The sequence below is a fragment of the Brassica napus genome, chromosome C3 (assembly GCF_020379485.1).
Source record: "Brassica napus cultivar Da-Ae chromosome C3, Da-Ae, whole genome shotgun sequence".
Classification (NCBI taxonomy): Eukaryota; Viridiplantae; Streptophyta; class Magnoliopsida; order Brassicales; family Brassicaceae; genus Brassica; species Brassica napus.
Genome location: NC_063446.1, coordinates 60,097,714 through 60,119,441, shown reverse-complemented (window position 1 = coordinate 60,119,441; position 21,728 = coordinate 60,097,714). Strand labels below are relative to the sequence as shown.

Sequence of the window (21,728 nt, the reverse complement as noted above, 5' to 3'; positions counted from 1 at the left end):
TCAAGTAACAAAAACAATGAAATCAAATTTAATATGTTATTTACCTTATATACCATAATATTAGATATTATTTATTTATTTATATATAATATATTAATTGTTAACCGTTAAGAATATATCAGTTGAATAGATAATGATTAAGTTAACCCGATAATCTAATATGTATCATCTAACAAAATACATAGTAGTTAATAATAGCTATTTTTAACATCTTACCAATCAATTTAAAAATTGATAACATGTTTTGTAACAGCTAACTGAACATGTATGTACTGGCTAATGACAACATATTATATAAAATGTAACCATTAATTTTGGATGTACTATGTTATATGACCAGTTAGACCGGTAACCAATTTTGTACCATCTAAGAGACTGTGTATCAGCCAACGTTAGCTATTTATTTATGTTTTGCAGCGGCTAAACAAACATTTATCTACTCACAATACTTAATATATATCATCTAACAAACATTTATTAGTTAAGTTTTTAATAACAGCTACAAATACTCTCAACTTAAATGTTAGATTCATGTTGTTTTCAACTATGTCGGAGAGATTTGGTTCTTTCTCACTATACTACCCATCCATACATCTGTGTGCCTTACTAGAACATGAACACTCTAATACGCGCAAAGGCGGTTGAGATCGAGTGGAACGACGGAGAAGGTGTGGTAGACTAACTCATGAGGTGATAGTTATTGTTAGATCCATGCTCTGTGTTGAATGAAACATATATAACAGTAAACTCATTTACACTGATGAAAGTTTTTTAAAAAACAAGAAGAATTTATTTAGCATTGAAAAAGTATAAACTATATTTAGAGATTTTGAAGAGATACAAAAGAGATATACAAAGAAGAAAGAAGATAATGGAAAGAAGAAAATTGTTTGGACATGGAAATTTATGAAGACACAGAAGAGAAAAAGAAAGAATGTGGTAGTTTGGACAGAGGTAATATTGTATTATGAAAATGTCAATAGTGTCTAAAATAGTTTTAGGGTAATTAGCTAATATTGGTTTTTTATATGTATATGGAGCCTAAATGTTCTTTTAAAAAGAATTATGATTAAAAATACCAATAATATTGAGTATAGCTCAAAAAGTAGCATACTGTCATTAAATATTAATAGAGCTTAAATATTCAAATAATCAAACTTAATATTTTTAAACCAATTAATTAATAGACTTAGATACGATTTTCAAAATTTAATTGCTAAAGTTATTTTACTCTTTGACTAATATTGATTAGATATTATAAAATATAATAGAGACATATGGATTATAATTAATCAGAAATTATTTATAAAACAAGAATATATTTAAAATCTGAGATATATATATATATATATATTCAATATAAATACTTCAAAGGGAAAAATAAAATATCATTATTATAATTAAATATTTGTATATATTTTGAAGATATTTGTTTTCTTCTGTAATTTGGAAAATGTATTATTAAAAAGGAAAACAAACAAAGAAATCTCACTAATTTATATCAAACTTAAATTATTTAGTCATAAACTAATATGAAGTTATATACATGTTATATATCGGTATGTATATTATTTAGTCATTGTGACTATTTCAGACATATATATATATATATATATATATATATATTTGTTTTTAATTAAATATGGATTAACTTTTTGTTGTGACTTACCACATATTTGATCCGTGCACTCGCGTGGATACTTTTTTTTATTTTGTAATGGATATTATGTAAGAATTTTTTTGTAAAGTTTAATGATCTTGACTGAAACTAAAGTTTGAACATTTTGTATAAAGCTTCAAAAAAAATTAATGGTATTGTTTAATCAAGCATGGAGATTAGATGTATACAAATTATGTCAAATTATTGGTTCAAAAATATATTAAAGGTAGATTATTAAATTAACATTATAAAGGTTTATAAGAAAATTTGTAACAAACAAGCAGAGTTAATTGGTTTAGAACTGAAAAGATTCATAACAAACAATTTTATATCTATTTAGAGAATATTAATGGTATCTTGGATTTTAGATAGAAAATCTAGAATTTAGTTTTAGTTATTTACATAGCAAGTATATTATATAACAGAGTATCTAACTTTAAAATTGATATCTTAAATATGAACAACCATTTGCTATATGATTGTATGTAGCATTCAATAAAAATTGTATAATATAATTTAGTGTGTTTACCAAAAAAAAATATATATATGTAATTTAATTTGTAACCAAAATTATTGTATAATTTCTTGTATATAAATTAATTCAATACCTAAAAATAAATAAATATGTTTCACATTAATTTTGCAAGAAAACATAAAAAAATATTTAACAAACAAAAGATTAATATATTAAATTAAATTAAATTAATTGATTCAAAGTTACTATTCTAAGATATTTAATAAATACCTTAATAAGATTTATTTGCTATTTATATTCTTAAATACGTTATATAGTAATGAATTTGTCCAATCATGATTCTTATACAGTAGATTTTTAGTGACTTTATTTTAACAGATTATATGTATTTCAAAACATGTAAAGGAAACAAATCTGTTGATCTGAGTTATAAAGGATAGTGATCTCTCTTTTTTCTTTTGTTAATTAGAGATTGTAATAGATCTTATTACACTGGTAAATCAAATAGGGAAATATAAATATCGTACAAGAGATATAACTTTCTTCAGTGAAGAGGGCTAATTCTTCCTCTCCGAGGAACCAAAGCTGCAAAGGAACTCAACAAAAAGAAAAATTGTGAATTTTCTAAGTCAACGTACGTGTTTACGATATACTTTGTAGTTATGTTAAATGTGTAATATTTGTAGACCATTTAATGTTAAAAAAATAGTTTTAGACCATAGAGTGTCATTTTGGGATATAAAGTATATTGTCTGATCTTCTTTTTTTTGGGGGCAAAATCTTCTATTTTCTTTGTCAGAGAAGGAGATGAAAAACGGAGCTATTGTAATGAAGATGGCTCGAGTCATGACTCAGGTTTTCGTTCTGATATTTCTTCTTCAAGGTGTTCATTCCCGAACGTCACGGTTCGTTCTCGTAACTTCTGTCTTTCACTGAGTCGGGTTCTTACGGTAGATTATCGATTATCATATGCTAGTGACTTTTTTTTTTAATATGAAGGGACAGATGATAATTGTATGTTGTTTAACTAAAATTCTTCATTTTTTAATTATTTATTCTTCCTGTTACAGAAACAAATCGAATATCGCTAAACCGGGACAAAGCCTCGCATCTCCCCCGGTTACGCTTAAGAAAATTGGCCTTAACCAAGTACGGTCGAAGTTCTTATTTCATCTTCTCATATTCGGTTTAAATATGCTACTAGAATATTTTATTATTTTTATGAAATGTTTTATTCTTTTAGAATATACTTCGGTCCAAAAAAATAATACTCCAAGTATTATTTTGCTTACTTTGTTGTTTTAGTGTTTGGAGTACATGAGATTTGTTGCTTACTTTGTTGTTTTATTAAGGTTGTCGTTGATAATGGTATCATCCAAGTCACCTTCTCGAATCCATCAGGCTTAATAACTGGAATCAAGTATAATGGTTTTAACAATGTGTTGAACGATGAAATCGAGGATCGCGGGTACGATGTAAATTCATATAAAAAAAAGATATAAATTTACATAGCTTTTGATAAAAGTATTAATATGTTTCGCTTGATATTTATTTATTATACATAAGGTATTGGGATGTAGTATGGTATGAACCAGAAAAAAACCCGCAAACAGATTTGTGAGTATTAAAATTTCTCTTTGTATATTTTTGTTCATATATAATCCAAATAATCATTTATTTTACACATATATAATTTACTTCACAAAACATATTTGTTCCTGATAATATTATGTTTTAACAGTTTGAAAGGAGAAAAAATCGATATTATAAATCAAACAAGTGAGCATGTCGAAATTTCATTTTCAAGAACATGGACTATGGCTCGACGTGGCTCGATAGCCCCATTAAACGTTGATAAAAGGTACATCAATTTGCAACAGAAAAAAGTTACAAGATTTCGTTTCGATTAAGTTAAATATATATATTTTTTTCTTGTCATCCGATTAAGTTAAATATAGATCGATCATTTAAAATATTTTCTTTGGAAAGATATATTATTCGACGCGGTGTATCTGGAGTGTATATGTACGCTGTGTTAGAGAGGTTAAAAGGATGGCCGCAAGTGGAGATGGACCAAACTAGAATTGTCTTCAAGCTTGACACAACAAAGTAACAATTATGAAAAAAACAATTATGTTTATTAAAATTTTAATTAATGTTTGATTCCAAAAATATTGTGGCTAATAAATTTTATTTTTTCCTTCTTACGCAAATTTTTTTTCAGATTCGATTTTATGGCTATATCAGATAATCGGCAGAAAGTTATGCCTTCTGATGCAGATCGAAATATCAACAATGGCATTGCCGCTCCATTGGCTTACAAAGAAGCGGTTCGGTTGATGAATCCACAAAATCATACGCTTAAAGGGCAGGTATAAAAAATTCGATCCATAGATTTTTATAGATACAGAATCAAATTTCGACTCCACTAAAATAAATAAACGTGTATAAACCTTAACTATTTAAACCAGACTCCTAATATAGTAACAAGGTAAATGATTGGTTGTGAAAAAAAAAGTGAATGGTTGTGACGCAGGTTGACGATAAGTATATGTACTCGATGGAAAGCAAGGACAACAAAGTACATGGTTGGATCTCTTCTGACCAACGTGTCGGCTTCTGGATGATTACTCCTAGCGATGAGTTCCGTGCTTGTGGGCCCGTCAAACAAGATCTCACTTCTCATGTTGGACCCACCGTACTTTCTGTGAGTCCATCCTTTCTCATTAAACACACAATCTATTATTAACAAAACAAAATGTATTATTCATATTTTAAAGTTTTTTTTCTTTTTGGTAAACATGTTAAGAGTCATATTTTAAAATTGGACTGGCCTAAACTAAAACTAAAATAAGAATGGTGACCAGAGAACAACGAAAAATAATATATTCCCTAACATTCCTAAAAAATATCACTATTTATAAGAAATAGATTTTTTTTTTTATTCTCTGCCATCCTTTTTTTTTGTAGAAAAATAAAGAAGAAAACTATTCCTTGTTAAATTTGAGATGGAATAACCATTTCTTTTCACTCATGTAATTTTATTCTTTTGTGTTCATTTCCTATTCGTTGCTCTTGTTTTCAGAATGATCACCAGTCGAACCCTAAGAAAATTCGGTTTCTTTTCTATATAAATTTTTTATGATGTATTCCCTTTTTTATATAAGATGCAAAAAGTTAAAACTTATAATTTTCATAAACTTTTAGTTTTCTTGATTTTAGCTAAAAATTTAATAAACTAAATATATATAATTTTAGTTTAAATGAATGAATAAAAATAATGTTGATTCAGTGAACTTGAAATCTCCGGCTCGATTTGGAACGTAGACATTTAAAAAAAAAAATCAATCTGCTGATTCAGTGAACTGTATATTTCATTTTTTTCTCTTAATTATTTGGATGTAATTAATATATTGTGCTTTTAGATGTTTACAAGTGTACATTACGTGGGAAAAGAAATGAATACAGCTTATGCAAGCAGTGAGCCGTGGAAGAAAATGTTCGGTCCTGTTTTTGTTTATCTCAATTCTCCCTCCTCTAGTGATCTCCTTTGGACGGATGCTAAACGACAGGTCTCGATATGGTGTGCTTTCAATTAGTTTGTATTGTCACAATTATTGTTATTTATATTTACAATGTTGAATCAATTATTTAGATGGCTGCCGAGGTTCAAAGCTGGCCTTATGACTTCGTGAAGTCAGTTGATTACCCTCTTCACCACCAAAGAGGAACAGTCGAGGGTCAACTATTTGTCACGGACAGGTTAACAAATATATTCCTCTGACCTTTTCTTTCAAATATTACATATCTTCAGAATATCATTTAATTCCAAATGTGTGAAACACTGGTTTAAGAAAAAACATTGAATTTTGTAGTTACAAAAGCAAGTCGAAGTTATACGGGGAGTTTGCTTTTGTGGGTTTAGCACTACCTGGTCAAGCTGGTTCATGGCAAACCGAAAACAAGGTATTATATTGTTGTTTTGTTATACAAATAATATTTGGCATGCCGGCTATATGCTACAGCCATCTAAGTTTTGGTATGAGAATTTTCGAAGACTTTACTCCGTTCCACGAAGATAGACTTTTTAGTATTTTCACACATATTAAGAAAACACATTAAACTACCATTATAAATGTATTGTTTTCTGTAATTTTCAATTTTCAATAACTTTTAACCAATATTAATTCAATAAAGTCAATTAATTTTCTTGAAGTTTACAATTTTTTATAGTAAACACAAAAAATACATTTTTGTGAAACAAGTTTTTTTTTCAAAAAAATCTATCATTAAAGAACGGAGAGAGTATTTATTTTATGCTATATAACGGCTTAATATCTGGACTTGACAACAAGACGACAGTAAAGAGTAAAGACTGATTAATAACGGCTTTTAATAATTTTAAATTTTAATTATGGACAAAGGGATATCAATTTTGGACACGAGCAGACAAAATGGGGAGGTTCGCAATAGCGAATGTGAGACCAGGAAGTTATAGCCTCTACGCATGGGTTATCGGATTTATTGGAGACTATAAATACGAGCGCGACATTATCATCACACCAGGTATATTTCATTTACTTGCATACAAAAATGTAACATGTGTGTAAGTAAAGTCCACTTTAGATCCGACAAAAGAAGCATTAATGTCCGTTAGTTCATAAATTATTAGCTAATATCCAAAAATGTGGTACACAACAAGGGCAAGTTATTCGTTTCATAGCGTGTTTGTTTTGGTGTAGGCAAGGAGATAAACGTAGGACCAATAGTGTACGAGCCGCCAAGAAATGGTCCGACGCTGTGGGAAATCGGGGTACCGGATCGGACCGCAGCAGAATTCAATATTCCAGATCCGGATCCAACCCTTTTGACCAAACTCTATCTTAGTAACGCAAATCCTTCTCAAGACAGGTACGTATATAATTAAGCACCCGGTCGGATATGATTTACATTGTACTTCTCATATATACTAAATGGTGTTTCATCTATATAACAATGCAGATTTAGACAGTATGGTCTATGGAATCGTTACAGTGTTTTGTATCCTCGAAAAGATCTTGTTTTTACTGCTGGAGTAAGTGACTATAAAAAGATTGGTTCTATGCACATGTCAACAGGTAATATATATTTGAAGTTCAAAATTTTTTATATTCACTTAAATCTTTTGATTTTTAAATATTTTTCTACAATACAGATATTCTGGAAAAGAGAAATATCAAGCAACGACATGGAAAATAGTGTTCAATTTAAAAACAATGATTAAAACAGGAAATTACACACTTCGAATGGCTTTGGCTGCAGCCACGAATGCGGATTTATTTGTTCGGGTTAACGAAGCTAATTCCAATCCTATTTTCACGAGCGGGTTAATAGGTCGGGATAACGCGATCGCTAGGCATGGAATTCATGGTCTATACAGATTGTACAGTATCGATGTTCAAAGAAAGTTGCTTAGGGTTGGTGATAATACATTTTTTCTTACTCAAAATCGGAATACTAGTTTGTTTACAGGTGTTATGTACGACTATCTTCGTTTGGAAGGTCCATATTAAGTATAATTAATAAATTAATAAATGATGAGTGAATTAATTTAGTCACAATTTATTTATTAGTTAATATAGCTTCAAATTTCATGGATATTAATTATAATGCATTTTATGGCTACATAAAATAATAGTTACCATTAAAATTATGGCTAATTGTAGTTAAGATAGACGCAAATTCAGTTTTTGCTATTTATGGATATCATTGAACGGAAACAATGGATAATGTTTGAACGATATTCAGAAACTCAAAACTAAAAAAAAAGTTTGTGGTTGCGCGTAGATGTTCATCAAATAACCACAAAATTTTCACGTACTTACAGTAAAATTCGCATCTGTAACCAGTTTTTCTTGATAATAAATACACCTCCAATTTGGATCAGAGTTATAAAACATAGTGACTGTAAAAACAAAAACAAAAATTGGTAAATCAAAAAACAAAAAAAAATTGTACAAGTGATACAAATTTCTTCAGTGGAGAAGGCTCATCATAAGAATTACAGCTGAAAAGGAACTCAATAAATAGAAAAAATAGGGAAATCATATAAGACAACGTACGTATTTATGGATCATTTCTAGTATGTTAAGTGTGTAAATAGTTTTAGACCATAGAGTATCATTTGGGGATAAGAAAGCATATCGTCTGATATTGTGTTTTCTTTGTCGGAGGTTCAGTGAATTAGCCAAGGAGATGAGAAACGGAGCTCCGGTAATGAAGATGGGTCGGGTCATGACTCAGGTTTTTGTTCTGATATTCCTTCTTCAAGGTGTTCATTCCCGAACGTTACGGTACGTTCTTGTAACCTGTATGTCTTTCACTTAGTCGGGTTCTACATACGAACTTATATCTATTAGATTATCGATTTTCATACGCTAGTGAATATTTTGGGAAAAATGGAAGGCATATACATAATAATTGTGTTTTTTTGTCTGATTTTTTGTGTTTGTGGAATTATATTGGTTCTATGTCTCAATCTAGTTTTATTTCGTGTTTATCCTCTTTTTATAAAAAAACCGTGTTTATCCTCAAAATTCAGATGTTTAAAGTAATTAATCTAGTTTTATTTCGTGTTTACACATTAGTCATTCAAGTGAGCATTTTGAACATGTTTAATTGAATTTCTCAGTTTTTCTTTATTTTTAATTGTTTATTTTTCCTATTACAGAAGCGAATCAAATAATGCCGCGGTTACGGTTAACACATCTGGCGATAAACAAGTACGGTCGAAGTTTATATTCTATCTTCTTCATTTTTCTTTGGGTCAAAATATTCTATCTTCTAGTACCTCGTTTAAATATACTACTAGAATGTTTTATTCCTTTTTAATAAAAGAATTTATTATTTTGATATATCATAATACGTCGGTCCAAAAAAATTGTTATACATGAGATTTGTTGCTTACTTCGTTGTTTTTTTTAAGGTGGTTGTTGATAATGGTATAATCCAAGTCACCTTCTCGAATCCAGCGGGCTTAGTTACTGGAATCAAGTATAAAGGCTTTGACAATGTGTTGAACGAAAAATCAAGAATCGAGTGTACGATAAGTTTTCTTTTTTTGCTAAAATGTTATATAGCTTTTGAGAAAAGTATTAAAATGTTTCGTTTGATAAATTATTATTTTATTATATATATATAGGTATTGGGATATAGTATGGTATGAACCAGGACAAGTATCGCAGACAGATTTGTGAGTGTTAAAATCTCTCTTCTTATATTTTTGTTCATATATAAGAAAATAATTCCTAGTATACAAATTTAAAATTTTAGTTTCCTTTTTGGAAAACATGTGTATTTATTTCCGATGAATATTATGTTTTAACAGTTTAATAGGAGAAAAGTTCAAAATAATAAGTCAAACAAGTGAGCAAGTCGAAATTTCATTTTCTAAAACATGGGATACCTCTCGACGCGGCTCGACAGTCCCATTAAACGTGGATAAAAGGTACATCAATTTTCAACAGAAAAAGTCACTATTTTCTGATAAGTTAAATATAGATTCTCTTTTTTTTTTTCTAACAACCGACTCCTTAATAGAAGGCATCACATAATAGGAACACTGTCAAGCAAAGCTCTTTTAGCTAGAGCATCAGCTGCGTGCTCTTGATATAGATTAATTTAAAATAATTTTCTTTAACAGATATATTATTCGACGCGGTGTAATCGGAGTGTATATGTACGGTGTGTTAGAGAGGTTAGAAGGTTGGCCGGCAGTAACAATGGACCAAACCAGAATCGTCTACAAGCTTAACGCAACAAAGTAAGTATTAAGTATCTTGTTCAAAAAAAAGTATTATGTTTTCTTAAAAATTTAATCAACGTTGTGGTTGATAATTTTGTTTTCCTCTCTTACGAAACAAATTTTTCAGGTTCGATTATATGGCTGTAGCAGATCGTCGACAGAATCTAATGCCTTTAGAAGCAGATCGAAATCTCACCGATGGTAGTGCCGCTACATTGGAATACAAAGAAGCGGTTCGGTTGGTAAAACCACAAAATAAATTATTTAAAGGGCAGGTATATAAAAATCGATCCACAAAATTTGTATAGTTTAATTCATATTAAATCAAGTTTCGACTACACAATTAATACGAAACTGTATATAAATCTTAAAACATTTTTGAACGCCGACTATAGATAATACCGCTAATACCAAACTACATTGAAATCATTTTCATTTGTGTAAATATACATAGCCATATAAGGAACCATAAATATGCTTTGAACCATTAAATAAGTCGTTGATACAAAAAAAAAATTAAATAAGTCAAATTAAACATTAGATAAGTGATTGGTTGTGACGCAGGTTGACGATAAGTATCTTTACTCAATGGAAGGCAAGGACAACAGACTACATGGTTGGATCGCTTCTGAACAACGTGTCGGCTTCTGGATTATTACTGCCAGCAACGAGTTCCGTACTTGTGGGCCCGTCAAACAAGAACTCACTTCTCATGTTGGACCCACCTTACTTTCTGTGAGTCCATTCTTACTCAATTAAGACACAATATATGTTTATAAGGTAGTGTTATTATCAACTATTTCTTTTATAAAAAAAACTAATTTAACAAAAAAAGGATTTTTAATAATGTTGATTCAGTGGATATATATATTTCATTGTATTCTCTTAATTATTCGTATTTAACTAAGAATATTTGGTTTTAGATGTTTACAAGTACACACTATGCGGGAAAAGAACTCAACACAACTTACGCAAGCGATGTGCCGTGGAAGAAGATGTTTGGTCCTGTCTTTGTTTATCTTAACTCTGCCCCCTCTCATGATCTCATGTGGACCGATGCTAAACGACAGGTCTTGTTATCGTGTGAAATCAATTAGTTTGAATCATCATGGTTATTCTTATTTACATTGTTAAATCATTAAATCAATTGTTTAGTTGGCTGCCGAGGTTAAAAGCTGGCCTTATGACTTCGTGAAGTCAGTAGATTACCCTCTTCGCCAACAAAGAGGAACAGTCAAGGGTCAACTATTTGTCATGGACAGGTAAACAAATATATTACTATGATTTTTTTTTCTTTTAAATATTGTCTTACATATCTTCTGAATACTCATTTAAATCTAAATGTGTGAAATTCTGTTTTTATAGCTTCAAAAGCAAGTCGAAGTTAAACGGAGAGTTTGCTTTTGTGGGTTTAGCATTACCTGGCGAAGTTGGTTCATGGCAAACCGAAAACAAGGTATTACATTTTTATGTTTAGTTATAATAAGTATTGGCATGCCGACTATATGTTATAGGCAGTAGTCTAAGTTTTGATATGAAAAATTTCGATGACTAAAAGATATTTATTAATTTCTTGCCACATAACTTGTTGTATAACGATTTAATACATGGACTTGACTATATGATATTAGAGTATTGTTATCGGTAGAACTCTTCCAAGAATTCTAGATTTTGATCCGCAATTCGGATTATTTTTTGATTCAGTAGACATATATTTTTAATATATAAAAGTATAAAAACTATTAATTTATATGGTTTTGATATAGCATTTGCGTTTTGGAATTTTTTCAAAATATATTTGAAGATAAAATTTGTGGGTTTAATAGTATAAAAATAGGAAATGAGGTAAATATATTGTTATTAGAAAGATTCTTGTCACATTTATTTATATGTATATTAACTATCAAACTACACAAATATAAAACCTAGTAAATAAAATACTGTTATATGTTATTATTATAAGCGAATGATGTCGTAACAAGGGGATTGACTAAACCACAAAATTTGATATGCATCTTATGTTACTTTGTATTGTTAAGAAAATATTAGGTAATTAAGATCAAGAAATAATTAGCTAATGAATAGATTCAACAACCTTGTTTAAATAGATTTTTTTATTATTATGTTTTAGTTGCATAAACTAGATCTGATTCACCCTTAAAAAGGGCGGGCATATTTTTTGTTTTACATTTTTTTAGAAATTTAATTTTTATATTTATATTTTAGTCATATGTATATTTTTCTTTGTATAATATTTTTCTTAAATGATTAATAAGAAATTTTAATAATTGTATTAAAATAGTTGGACCACACCTATATCAATAGGTCATGTTCATGTTTTAATAGAATAGATAAAAATTTTAAATAAAGAAAATTGATACCAATCACATCATGACAAATAAGCATGAAGATCTATAATTTGTTACGAGTCTAGACAGTTTATGCTCTCTCCTTTTTCTATTTTTCATTTTTTTTAATATGCAGAGCTTTGGTGTAACACCACCATTGTGAATTCACAGCGTTTTTAATAGTTATAAATATTAATTTTGGACAAAGGGATATCAATTTTGGACAAAAGCAGACAAAATGGGGATGTTCACAATAGCGAATGTGAGACCTGGGACATATAACCTCTTCGCATGGGCTGCCGGACATATTGGCGACTATAAATACGAGCGTGAAATTATAATTACACCAGGTATGTTTAATTTATTTGCGTACAAATGTAACTTCTTTCATGTGACTCATGTGTGTAAGTATAGGCCCCTATAGATCCGACTAGAGATAATTCATTTGTTCATTACGTGTAGGTAAGGCAATAAACGTAGGATCCTTAGTGTATGAGCCGCCAAGAAGTGGTCCGACGCTGTGGGAGATCGGTGTACCGGATCGGACCGCCTTAGAATTCAATATCCCAGATCCGGACCCAGCCCTTGTGACCAAACTATATGCAAATCACCCAAATGCTCCTGAAGACAGGTAATGTAAATTAAGCACCCGGTCAGAAACGATTCGCAGTATTGTTTTCAAATATATACTAAAAGGTGTTTTATCTATGTAACGTTACAGATTTAGACAATATGGTCTATGGGATCGTTACAAAGTATTGTATCCTCGAGAAGATGTTACTTTTACTGTTGGAGTGAGTGACTATAAAAAAGATTGGTTCTTTGCACATCTCAACAGGTAAGCTATATTTAAATTTCAAAATGTTTTATTTTCACTTAATATATTGATTCGAAAATATATTCTGTGAAACAGGAGAGCTGGAGAAAAGAAACTTCAAGCAACGACATGGAAAATTGTTTTTAACTTAAAACAAGTGTCCCAAACTGGAAATTATACTCTTCGAATGGCTTTGGCTGCAGCCAACACTGCCGATATATTAGTTCGGGTCAACGAACCTAGCTCCAAACCTATGTTTAGGACTGGGTTAGTAGGTCGGGATAACGCGATCGCTAGACATGGAATTCATGGGTTATACAGATTGTTCAATATAGACGTTCAGAGAAAGTTGCTTAAGGTTGGTGACAATACGATTTTTCTCACTCAAAACCGGGTCACTAGTATTTTTACAGGTGTCATGTATGATTATCTTCGATTGGAAGGTCCTTCAGGAGCCATATAATCTCTTAATAATAGATAAGTGAGTGATGGGAGAGTTTTATTTTTATCTTTTTAATAAAAACGTGAGTGTTTATTTTTTTAATAGGAAGATTTGTTATAAATAATCAATAATTTTTGTAACCAGTGAAATAAAGATTTTGACTATTACATTCTTTCAAAGTTAACGAAAATTTTATTCTTCATTTTGTTTTCATCAAGTTATTATATATAATGTTTCTTAAACAAAATAAAATGACAACATATATACATGTATTCTTTAATTAGTAACTAGATTTTGATCCGCGCTTCAAAAGCGCAGGTTTTGTTTGGGTTATAAATAAAGTTGGATATGAATTAGTATTTTAGGTATTTTTCGTCTTTCGGTCGGGTACATTCAATTTTTTTTTCGCTCATAAATATCCAAACTGAGCTAGACTATTATGTACCCAAATTACATGTATTTTAGGGTTATTTGAATTATGGACTCGTACTGACTCGATTCCAAAAGGAATCAAACTGAACCATAACCAAAAATATTTCAAATACCTAATTGGATTCAAATGTCGAGGACTCGAAGAATTCGGATTAAAAAAAAAATTACCCGACCTAAACCGAAAACTGAATGAGTATATTCTAAGATATCCAAATGTAAATATATATTAGTTATATTTTAAAATTAGGTCGGTTCAGGTATTACAAACATGACAAACATGTTTCAGATACATTGGTTATTTGGTTATTTTTAGGTTCATATACATTAGAACCGAACATATCCGTATCTGGGAGGACCGACTCGAACCCTACCCAAGAACTCAAAAACTCTAATACCCTAAAGAACTGACTCGTACCCAAATGGGTACCAGAATGCTCATTCATACACTTAGGCCTGGACGTTTGGGTCTTTGGGTTGGGTTTGGTCCAATTTTTTTTGGGTCTGGGTCCTTCGGATCCTAGAAATTTGGATCTAATAGGTATTCGTAAATTTTTCGGGTTTGGGTCAGTTCTTAGCACAAGATACGCATATTTAGGGTTGAATATTAAGAAGATCTGATACGATTTTTTAGTTGGAGGAGTAAGGAATATTATTGGAATATAAATTCTACACGATAATGTTTATCCAGTTAAAGTAGGTAACATAATTTTTTTGCACGGAAAATTATCATGTATTGTAGTTAATACGAAACTTGTAGATCAAGTATTCTAATATTTCGGTTTTTATGTATTTAAAATCGTATCGAACATATTGTTTCGAAAATCTATTCAGTTAAAGTAGGTTAGAGAAATTTATGCTAGCAAATTAATAACTTATGGTCGTTAATACTAAATTTGAAAATATTATAGCAATATATAGTTAGGATAACGTGGTTATTATAAACTTGATCTGATTTCTTAAAAACAGATACTTTGATAGATAAAAATTAATTAATAAAGAACGAACTTCTCAGATTAAGAACGAACTAAGAACTCTCTCAAAGAAGAGACTTGATATAAGCACTAATACTTTGCCATATTAGATTGATTCAAAATGATACCGCATTTTACCAGATAAGTTTTATTCAAAATGATACAGTATATGTAAGGTTATGCTCTGAATCATTTTGGCAGATTGAGAATGAATGTGTTGTTTCATCGAGGTTAGGGTATGATCTGGTCTTTCAATTGAATGAGAGTGTTGACATTTGGCGTTTGGGTCTAAGAGAGGAATACATGTGATATGATTATTGTACAGATAACTGTCATCAACATGAGCATGACTCAATGAATAAACTATATAGTGTATAGTGTCTTGTGTATAACATGTATTGTGTTCTATATTATCGTGTAGAACATGTTTTGGTCTGTCAAATATAAAGTTGTTATATTACTGGTTTAGATAAGGCGTAATAAATATAGTTAGCTAAACATACGGTTATATTTTGTTATTGGGCTAACAGATGGTAAGACCAAATAATTGTTACTTAAATGAAAAAGTGCAGTAACCCTGTATAAGTAGATTTTTTCAGAATGATTCTCTTTTAATAGAATAGATAGATAAAATAGTACAACGCTCACCATCATGATATTTTTAGTATATTTATAATATTCTATTTTATTAAATATGTTCGAAGAAAATACATTATAAGAAAAGACAAATGTTTTGTTACCAAAAAAAAAAGAACACAAATGTTTTTGAAAAACTAACATGTTAAAGCCCAATAGCGAAGTTTGAAGCCTATCTATTCGATCGCAGCAAGCGGTGATTTTGCAGCTGAACATGGTATAAAAGCAGCCATTGGAATCATATCCATGGAGTATGTGAGCACCATCATGGATCGACTTGCAAAAGGAGACAACAAATATCGTTTGTCATCGACATTGGTCACATTGCGAACACATTGGTTGCTACTACATCTTAGAACTAAAATGAAAAATATACAAAGACTTCTTGTTGAGACGTCACAAAATATTGAAATAATGGGTTTCACATCGATGTTCTCGTTATGTTCGTTTTTCTTTCCTTCTTGTTTTGTTTTAACTCTTTGTTGAATTAAATTCATATGAAAAACATGGAAGGACATAGCAAAAAAAAAAAGACATATCAATGAAAAAAAAACTATTTTAAATTATCGAAAGAGATATTATTTGTGAATTGAGATAAGAAAAAAAAAAACTCCATGTGATATTTCTTTGTTCGTTTGTATTACCCATGTGATATTTCTTTTCTGTAGTTTTTGCATTATTCATATTTTGAATATACACAAAATGACTTGTCGGAGTGAAATGAAACCTGGGTTTGCAAGTACGTGGTTGATAATTTCCGGTCCATTTGGATTTAACTTTTTTTTATCAAAAAAAAGTGTGGTTGATCATTTCCCACGTGTGGATTAGATTTTGCTCTGGATATAATTCCCTCCACACAAACGTTAAGTAGGCAAACGTATTATTTCAATTAGTTAAATGCGTTAGACTTCAATTATTTCAATATCCAATTTATTTATTTTGGCTTATTCTGAAAAATATGAAGTCGAGTTTCATAATTTAAAATCCAACACACCTATAGTTTTTTTGGTAAAACTAGTTGGGTTTACAGTTAACAATGAATTTAGTTTCAAATATTCAGAAGGTGTGGATCCATTTGAAAAACTGTAAATTAGTATTTCAGAACATGATTTGAACATAAATAATTTATTTTTAATTTTGGAATTTAATGTTTATAATTTGTAACTGTAATCGATGAAGATATTTTAATCACGGTATTGTAAAATAGTTAAATTTGATCATAGATTTTTGCAGTACTATTTTCAATATTTTATTTAAAATAGATGATACTGTTTTAATTTATATCATTCAATAGCAGAGAGAAAAATAAAATTTTAAAAGAAACTAGCAATAATAATTACGAAAACGAAAAAAAAAAACGCTACGAAAACGAAGGAAGAAGACATCAGTATCATACATTCAGTTTTGTTTTGTTTACCGAGAATTATGAGTTATCAGACTTATGACTATGTTTTTGAATCCACAACAAATCTTCAAATCTCAAAGTATAACTTATTTATAATGAACGTAATTCACTATGAAATTGGAAGTAAAATTCTAACCAAGCGGTAGTAGTCTTTTTTTTTTTTTTTTTCATTGAAAGTTCATTTGATTATAGGTCCAAAAAGACAAAGAAAGAGAGGAGGAGAAACCCCTAGTTTGTAGAAAAAAAACAAACGGTAGTAGTTTAGTGGTAATTTTTTTGGGGATTGATACGTATCCACATCAGTTTTTGGTTCGATTCTTCCTACAAACTAAATTATCATCATTTGGCCAGTCTTGGCTTGAGATTCGGTCCAATTGGTTTATATGTTGGATCATAACAGATAATCGGTTCACCTCTGTCATTAATCGGAAGATATTCCAAACTTGGGTCAGAAAGTGTGGTAGTAGTCAATCCAATCTGTAGTACTAAATGCGTTCTTCCCAAGACCGACTAGATCAGCTGATATGATTTATAAAAAAAAAAAATAATTAATTCTCGTAAGAATATTTTGTTCGCGTGAGATCACACCTACTATATAGTCTGTAAGTTCATTGGTTTCACCTAGTATATAGTCTGAAAGCTCATTGGTTTATAGTTCAAAAAAAAGTTCATATGGTAAAACAATTACAAAACATCAAATATACGTTATGAAAATGGTCCAAGAGAGTAATGAGTAATAGTACTCACTACTCACTCCTCAACCTACTATATAGTCCGAAAGTTCATTGGTTTCTAGTGTATATATGGTAAGATAAGTTCAGAAACATCAAATAAACGTAATGAAAATGGTCCAAGCGAGTGATGAGTAATAGTACTCATATCGGTTCAACAAGCCTCTCCTATATTAAACCGTGTCACTCCTCTTCACTATCCCTACATTTCTCAATTATTAATATCATCACTCAAAGAATAATTCTCAGCCTTATTCTCTTATTGCTTATCCATAATGGGAGAGGTCCTTAAGAAGGAGGCGTACGGACTGGCTGTAAAAGACGAATCTGGAGTTATCTCGCCTTTCCATTTCTCAAGAAGGTTCCAGTTTCCTTTTAACGAATTGATCTCTAGGAATTATGTTTCATATTATATGTTTTCTTTGAATGAAACTTAATTTCGTGGGATTAATGTATAGGGAGACAGGAGAAAATGATGTGAGGTTCAAAGTGTTGTTCTGTGGAATTTGCCACACAGATTTAAGCATGGCCATAAACGAGTGGGGGTTTACTAGTTACCCCCTTGTCCCCGGGTAAGACAACATTTGGATACTCAAAAGATACTCAAAATCATATCAAGAATGGAATTTAATATGAAAACATTCCATCTGATCAAATCCAAATAAAAAAATTTAGAAACCCTAAAATTTTGATTCAGATTCAAATAATAATATTTAAGATTACGGATCAGTATCCCAGTCCCCAGACATGGTAAATTCTAATCTTACAATTCATAGCCGTTAAATATACTAAAGTTTTGTAAGAGATACTCAAAATCAAAGATAGAATTATTTATGAAAAGATTCCATCTGAGATTCAATTCAAAGAATTTGGATATTTTAACACTTTGAGTTTGAATTCAAATATTTAAGTTAAGCAAAAACTGTCCGGATCCCAAATATCGTGAATTTCTGATATATTTTTGACAAATTTGAATTTCTGATATTATAATCAATACCTGTTAAATATATTAAAGATAGAGATTATGTACTTTTATATATAAAAGATATACAATTTTTAAATTTATTATAAGTTATAACATATCATACCATATTATTTTTAATAAATGTTATCCAAAAATATAATTTTAGAATTTATTTGCGTGTTCTTTTGAAAATTGTTTTTTTTTTGGTTTTTCATAATTAACCTCATTACAATTGTTTCAGGCATGAAATAGTGGGCGTGGTGACTGAAGTCGGAGCCAAAGTGACTAAATTCAACGCCGGAGACAAAGTGGGAGTTGGTTATATGGTCAGCTCATGCGGGTCATGTGAAACCTGCACTGATGACCAAGAGAACTACTGTCCAAAAATGATCCTAACGTCCGGAGGCAAGTATTACGATGACACTATAACATATGGTGGTTACTCCGACCACATGGTTTGTGAAGAGGACTACATCATCCGTATTCCAGAAAATCTTCCCTTAGACGCTACCGCGCCTCTACTCTGCGCTGGGACCACCGTCTATTCCCCGATGAAGTATCACGGGCTCGACAAGCCGGGTATGCACATTGGTGTGGTGGGACTAGGCGGTTTAGGTCATGTAGCTGTGAAATTTGCTAAGGCTATGGGTATTAAGGTTACAGTTATTAGTACTTCGGATAGGAAGAGAGACGAGGCGTTAACTCGGCTTGGTGCGGATCTGTTCTTGGTGAGCCGTGACCCGGAACAGATGAAGGATGCAATGGGTACTATGGATGGTATTATTGATACCGTATCTGCTACTCATCCAGTTCTTCCGATTCTTGATTTGCTTAAATATAAGGGTAAACTTATTATGGTTGGTGCACCTGATAAACCACTTGAGCTTCCGGTTCTGCCTCTCATCTTTGGTAAGAGCCATCTTTTTTGACCATTATCTCACATGATACTTTTATTGTCAATTTTCATAAGCTTATAATATGTATATGGTTTTCATGACGAAATACTAACTTTTTTTTTAGAGTATGTTGTCTTTAGCCAAATTTAAGGATTGTCTTAATTTCAAAATCTTGACCCTAGACAGATTAAACATTATAATCCCTAAAATTTAAGAAATAATTTACATAAACATATGTGTCAAATTTTTAAATTTTTTTATTAATAAAACTCCTACTAAATTACATATAGCTTTTTAAATCTCTGGGCCTGTCCTGGTATTTTGTATCATTAATAAAATCTACCGACATATATATCCATGACTATTATCAATTTATCATAACAAATTTAATAACATTTCAAGTGTACAGTTGATAAACATTGAGAATATATTTGTGGTTGTGAATATATAATAGGGAAAAAGATGGTGGTGGGAAGTATGGTAGGAGGGATAAAAGAGACTCAAGAGATGATGGATTTGGCCGGAAAACACAACATCACGGCAGATATTGAGCTTATCTCTGCGGATTATGTCAACACTGCCATGGAACGGCTCCAGAAGGCTGACGTTAGATACCGTTTTGTGATTGATGTTGCCAACACCTTGAAGCCTAGTCCTTAATTATAAATCTTAAGAATTGAAGTTCCCTAGAAGCCTTTTTTTTTCTTGTTTGGTTTGTTGTAATAAGTTACGTTGTTTGTCTGTAGCACTTATAATATTGTGCCCTATAAATTGAATCAACTTGAATGTAATGTTTGCTATATTAATAAGATATTGGGAAGTTTAATTCAAATCGTAGGTTTTGACTGGTGATACTGTAAAATCTCAAAAATATTGGAAAATAAAAATATTGTTATAAACCAAATGATGATCGACCATGGACCAGCCCGTACTGCAGGCTCAATCCGGGGCATGATAAACACAACCAGAGACTATGTGTTTATCTAGTATATATTCCATGTATATCTGTAACATAGTGTTTATCCTTATCCTTATCTTTTTATGATAAACATGACCTTATGACGGTCTAATACCTTGTATATATATTGACTTTCTGGTCGACACTAATAATAACAGAAGTATTTCCCCAACACTTCATTTACAACACGTTATCAGCACGACGTTGCTCTCATAAAGTCTAACCCAAAAAACCAGAAATAAATCTGAGCAGTAAAAACCCTAATTCCCGACGAACTTCAAACAGCTCTATCCTTCAACTCCGGTGGATCCAGACGACGAGCCAGATACCAAATTAAAGCTCTTGACGAGATGAAGCCAACGCCGCTAACCCCGCATCAATCGGAGTTCGGACGCGCCCTCACACTCAGCTACAATACAGGCGGAAAATTTGTTCCAGAAACCAAAATCTCTCTCAACCATATATCAGTCTCTTATTCTAACAAGCAGCAACAAAAACAATAATTCCGAGCAATCCATCAGCTAACAAGGAAGATCTCTAACTGATAGACCGATCAACCCATCAAAAGTTTTCAGGTATCATCGAAAACTCATCTAAAACCCATAAAAGTATTAAATACCCCCCATCCGCAGCCATGTAGCTATATTTAGCAACATGTCTCTGCAAATAAAATAAAACCAGAAACCATAAACTTTTTAAAATCTCGAACCTGAACTTGTTTTCAACATGTTCTTAATCTGAAACTGATTTTAAAATTGTTTAAAACTTTTCGTGATGATAGTTTCACATTAGAACTGTTTAGGATTGAAAGTTAAACAATTTTTTTAAAATCTGACTGCTATATGTTGAAAGAAACCGACTGTTACTTGCTTAAACTTATCATTATTGTCCTGTTTAATGTTCTTATCTGATCTGAATCAACTAGAACTGTTAAGGACTGCATGTTACATAATTTTTTTTGAAAATCTGATCATGGTTTCATAAATTAATCCGAGGTTTTACCTCCTGTTTTTGTCTGAGAAATTTATTTTCCTGATGATTGATAACGACTAGAACTTGATTAGGATTGAAAAAAAATATTTTTTTTAATATTTAAAATCGAAATATGAGAGATATATCTGAGAAAATATATTTATTTTTAAATCGAAAAGTATATAATAAATTGCTTGATGATTCCTGATTAAATAACAAATAAAACCTTAATAAAAGG

General features: G+C 30.7%; 1 protein-coding gene and 2 pseudogenes across 2 annotated transcripts; all 3 read left to right on the top strand.

The window, feature by feature from the left end:
• Positions 1 to 1,706: 1,706 nt before the first annotated feature.
• LOC111204098 lies at positions 1,707 to 7,732 on the top strand (annotated as a pseudogene).
• Positions 7,733 to 8,059: 327 nt separating this feature from the next.
• Positions 8,060 to 13,689, top strand: LOC106410089 (annotated as a pseudogene). Its single transcript, XR_007321372.1, has 16 exons — positions 8,060 to 8,232; positions 8,354 to 8,467; positions 8,845 to 8,896; positions 9,100 to 9,214; positions 9,316 to 9,366; positions 9,502 to 9,621; positions 9,817 to 9,936; positions 10,046 to 10,193; positions 10,483 to 10,653; positions 10,842 to 10,988; positions 11,074 to 11,180; positions 11,284 to 11,374; positions 12,475 to 12,616; positions 12,729 to 12,897; positions 12,988 to 13,104; positions 13,180 to 13,689. The product of XR_007321372.1 is annotated as a rhamnogalacturonate lyase-like (transcript).
• A 4,083-nt stretch (positions 13,690 to 17,772) lies between these two features.
• LOC111204707 (cinnamyl alcohol dehydrogenase 7) lies at positions 17,773 to 20,392 on the top strand. The gene is made up of 4 exons (XM_022700002.2): positions 17,773 to 18,061; positions 18,159 to 18,272; positions 18,906 to 19,573; positions 20,015 to 20,392. Exons 1-4 carry the CDS (start codon positions 17,976 to 17,978, stop codon positions 20,218 to 20,220), a joined length of 1,074 nt encoding a protein of 357 aa, XP_022555723.1. The 5' UTR covers positions 17,773 to 17,975; the 3' UTR covers positions 20,221 to 20,392.
• The last annotated feature ends 1,336 nt before the right edge of the window (positions 20,393 to 21,728 follow it).

Excerpts from the sequence above, each read along its gene's own strand:
- LOC111204707 (XM_022700002.2), top strand. The coding sequence starts at position 17,976 with ATGGGAGAGGTCCTTAAGAAGGAGGCGTACGGACTGGCTGTAAAAGAC. Across the intron at positions 18,273-18,905 it reads AGTTACCCCCTTGTCCCCGG|GCATGAAATAGTGGGCGTGG; the intron begins GTAAGACAACAT and ends CAATTGTTTCAG. Across the intron at positions 19,574-20,014 it reads GGTTCTGCCTCTCATCTTTG|GGAAAAAGATGGTGGTGGGA; the intron begins GTAAGAGCCATC and ends AATATATAATAG.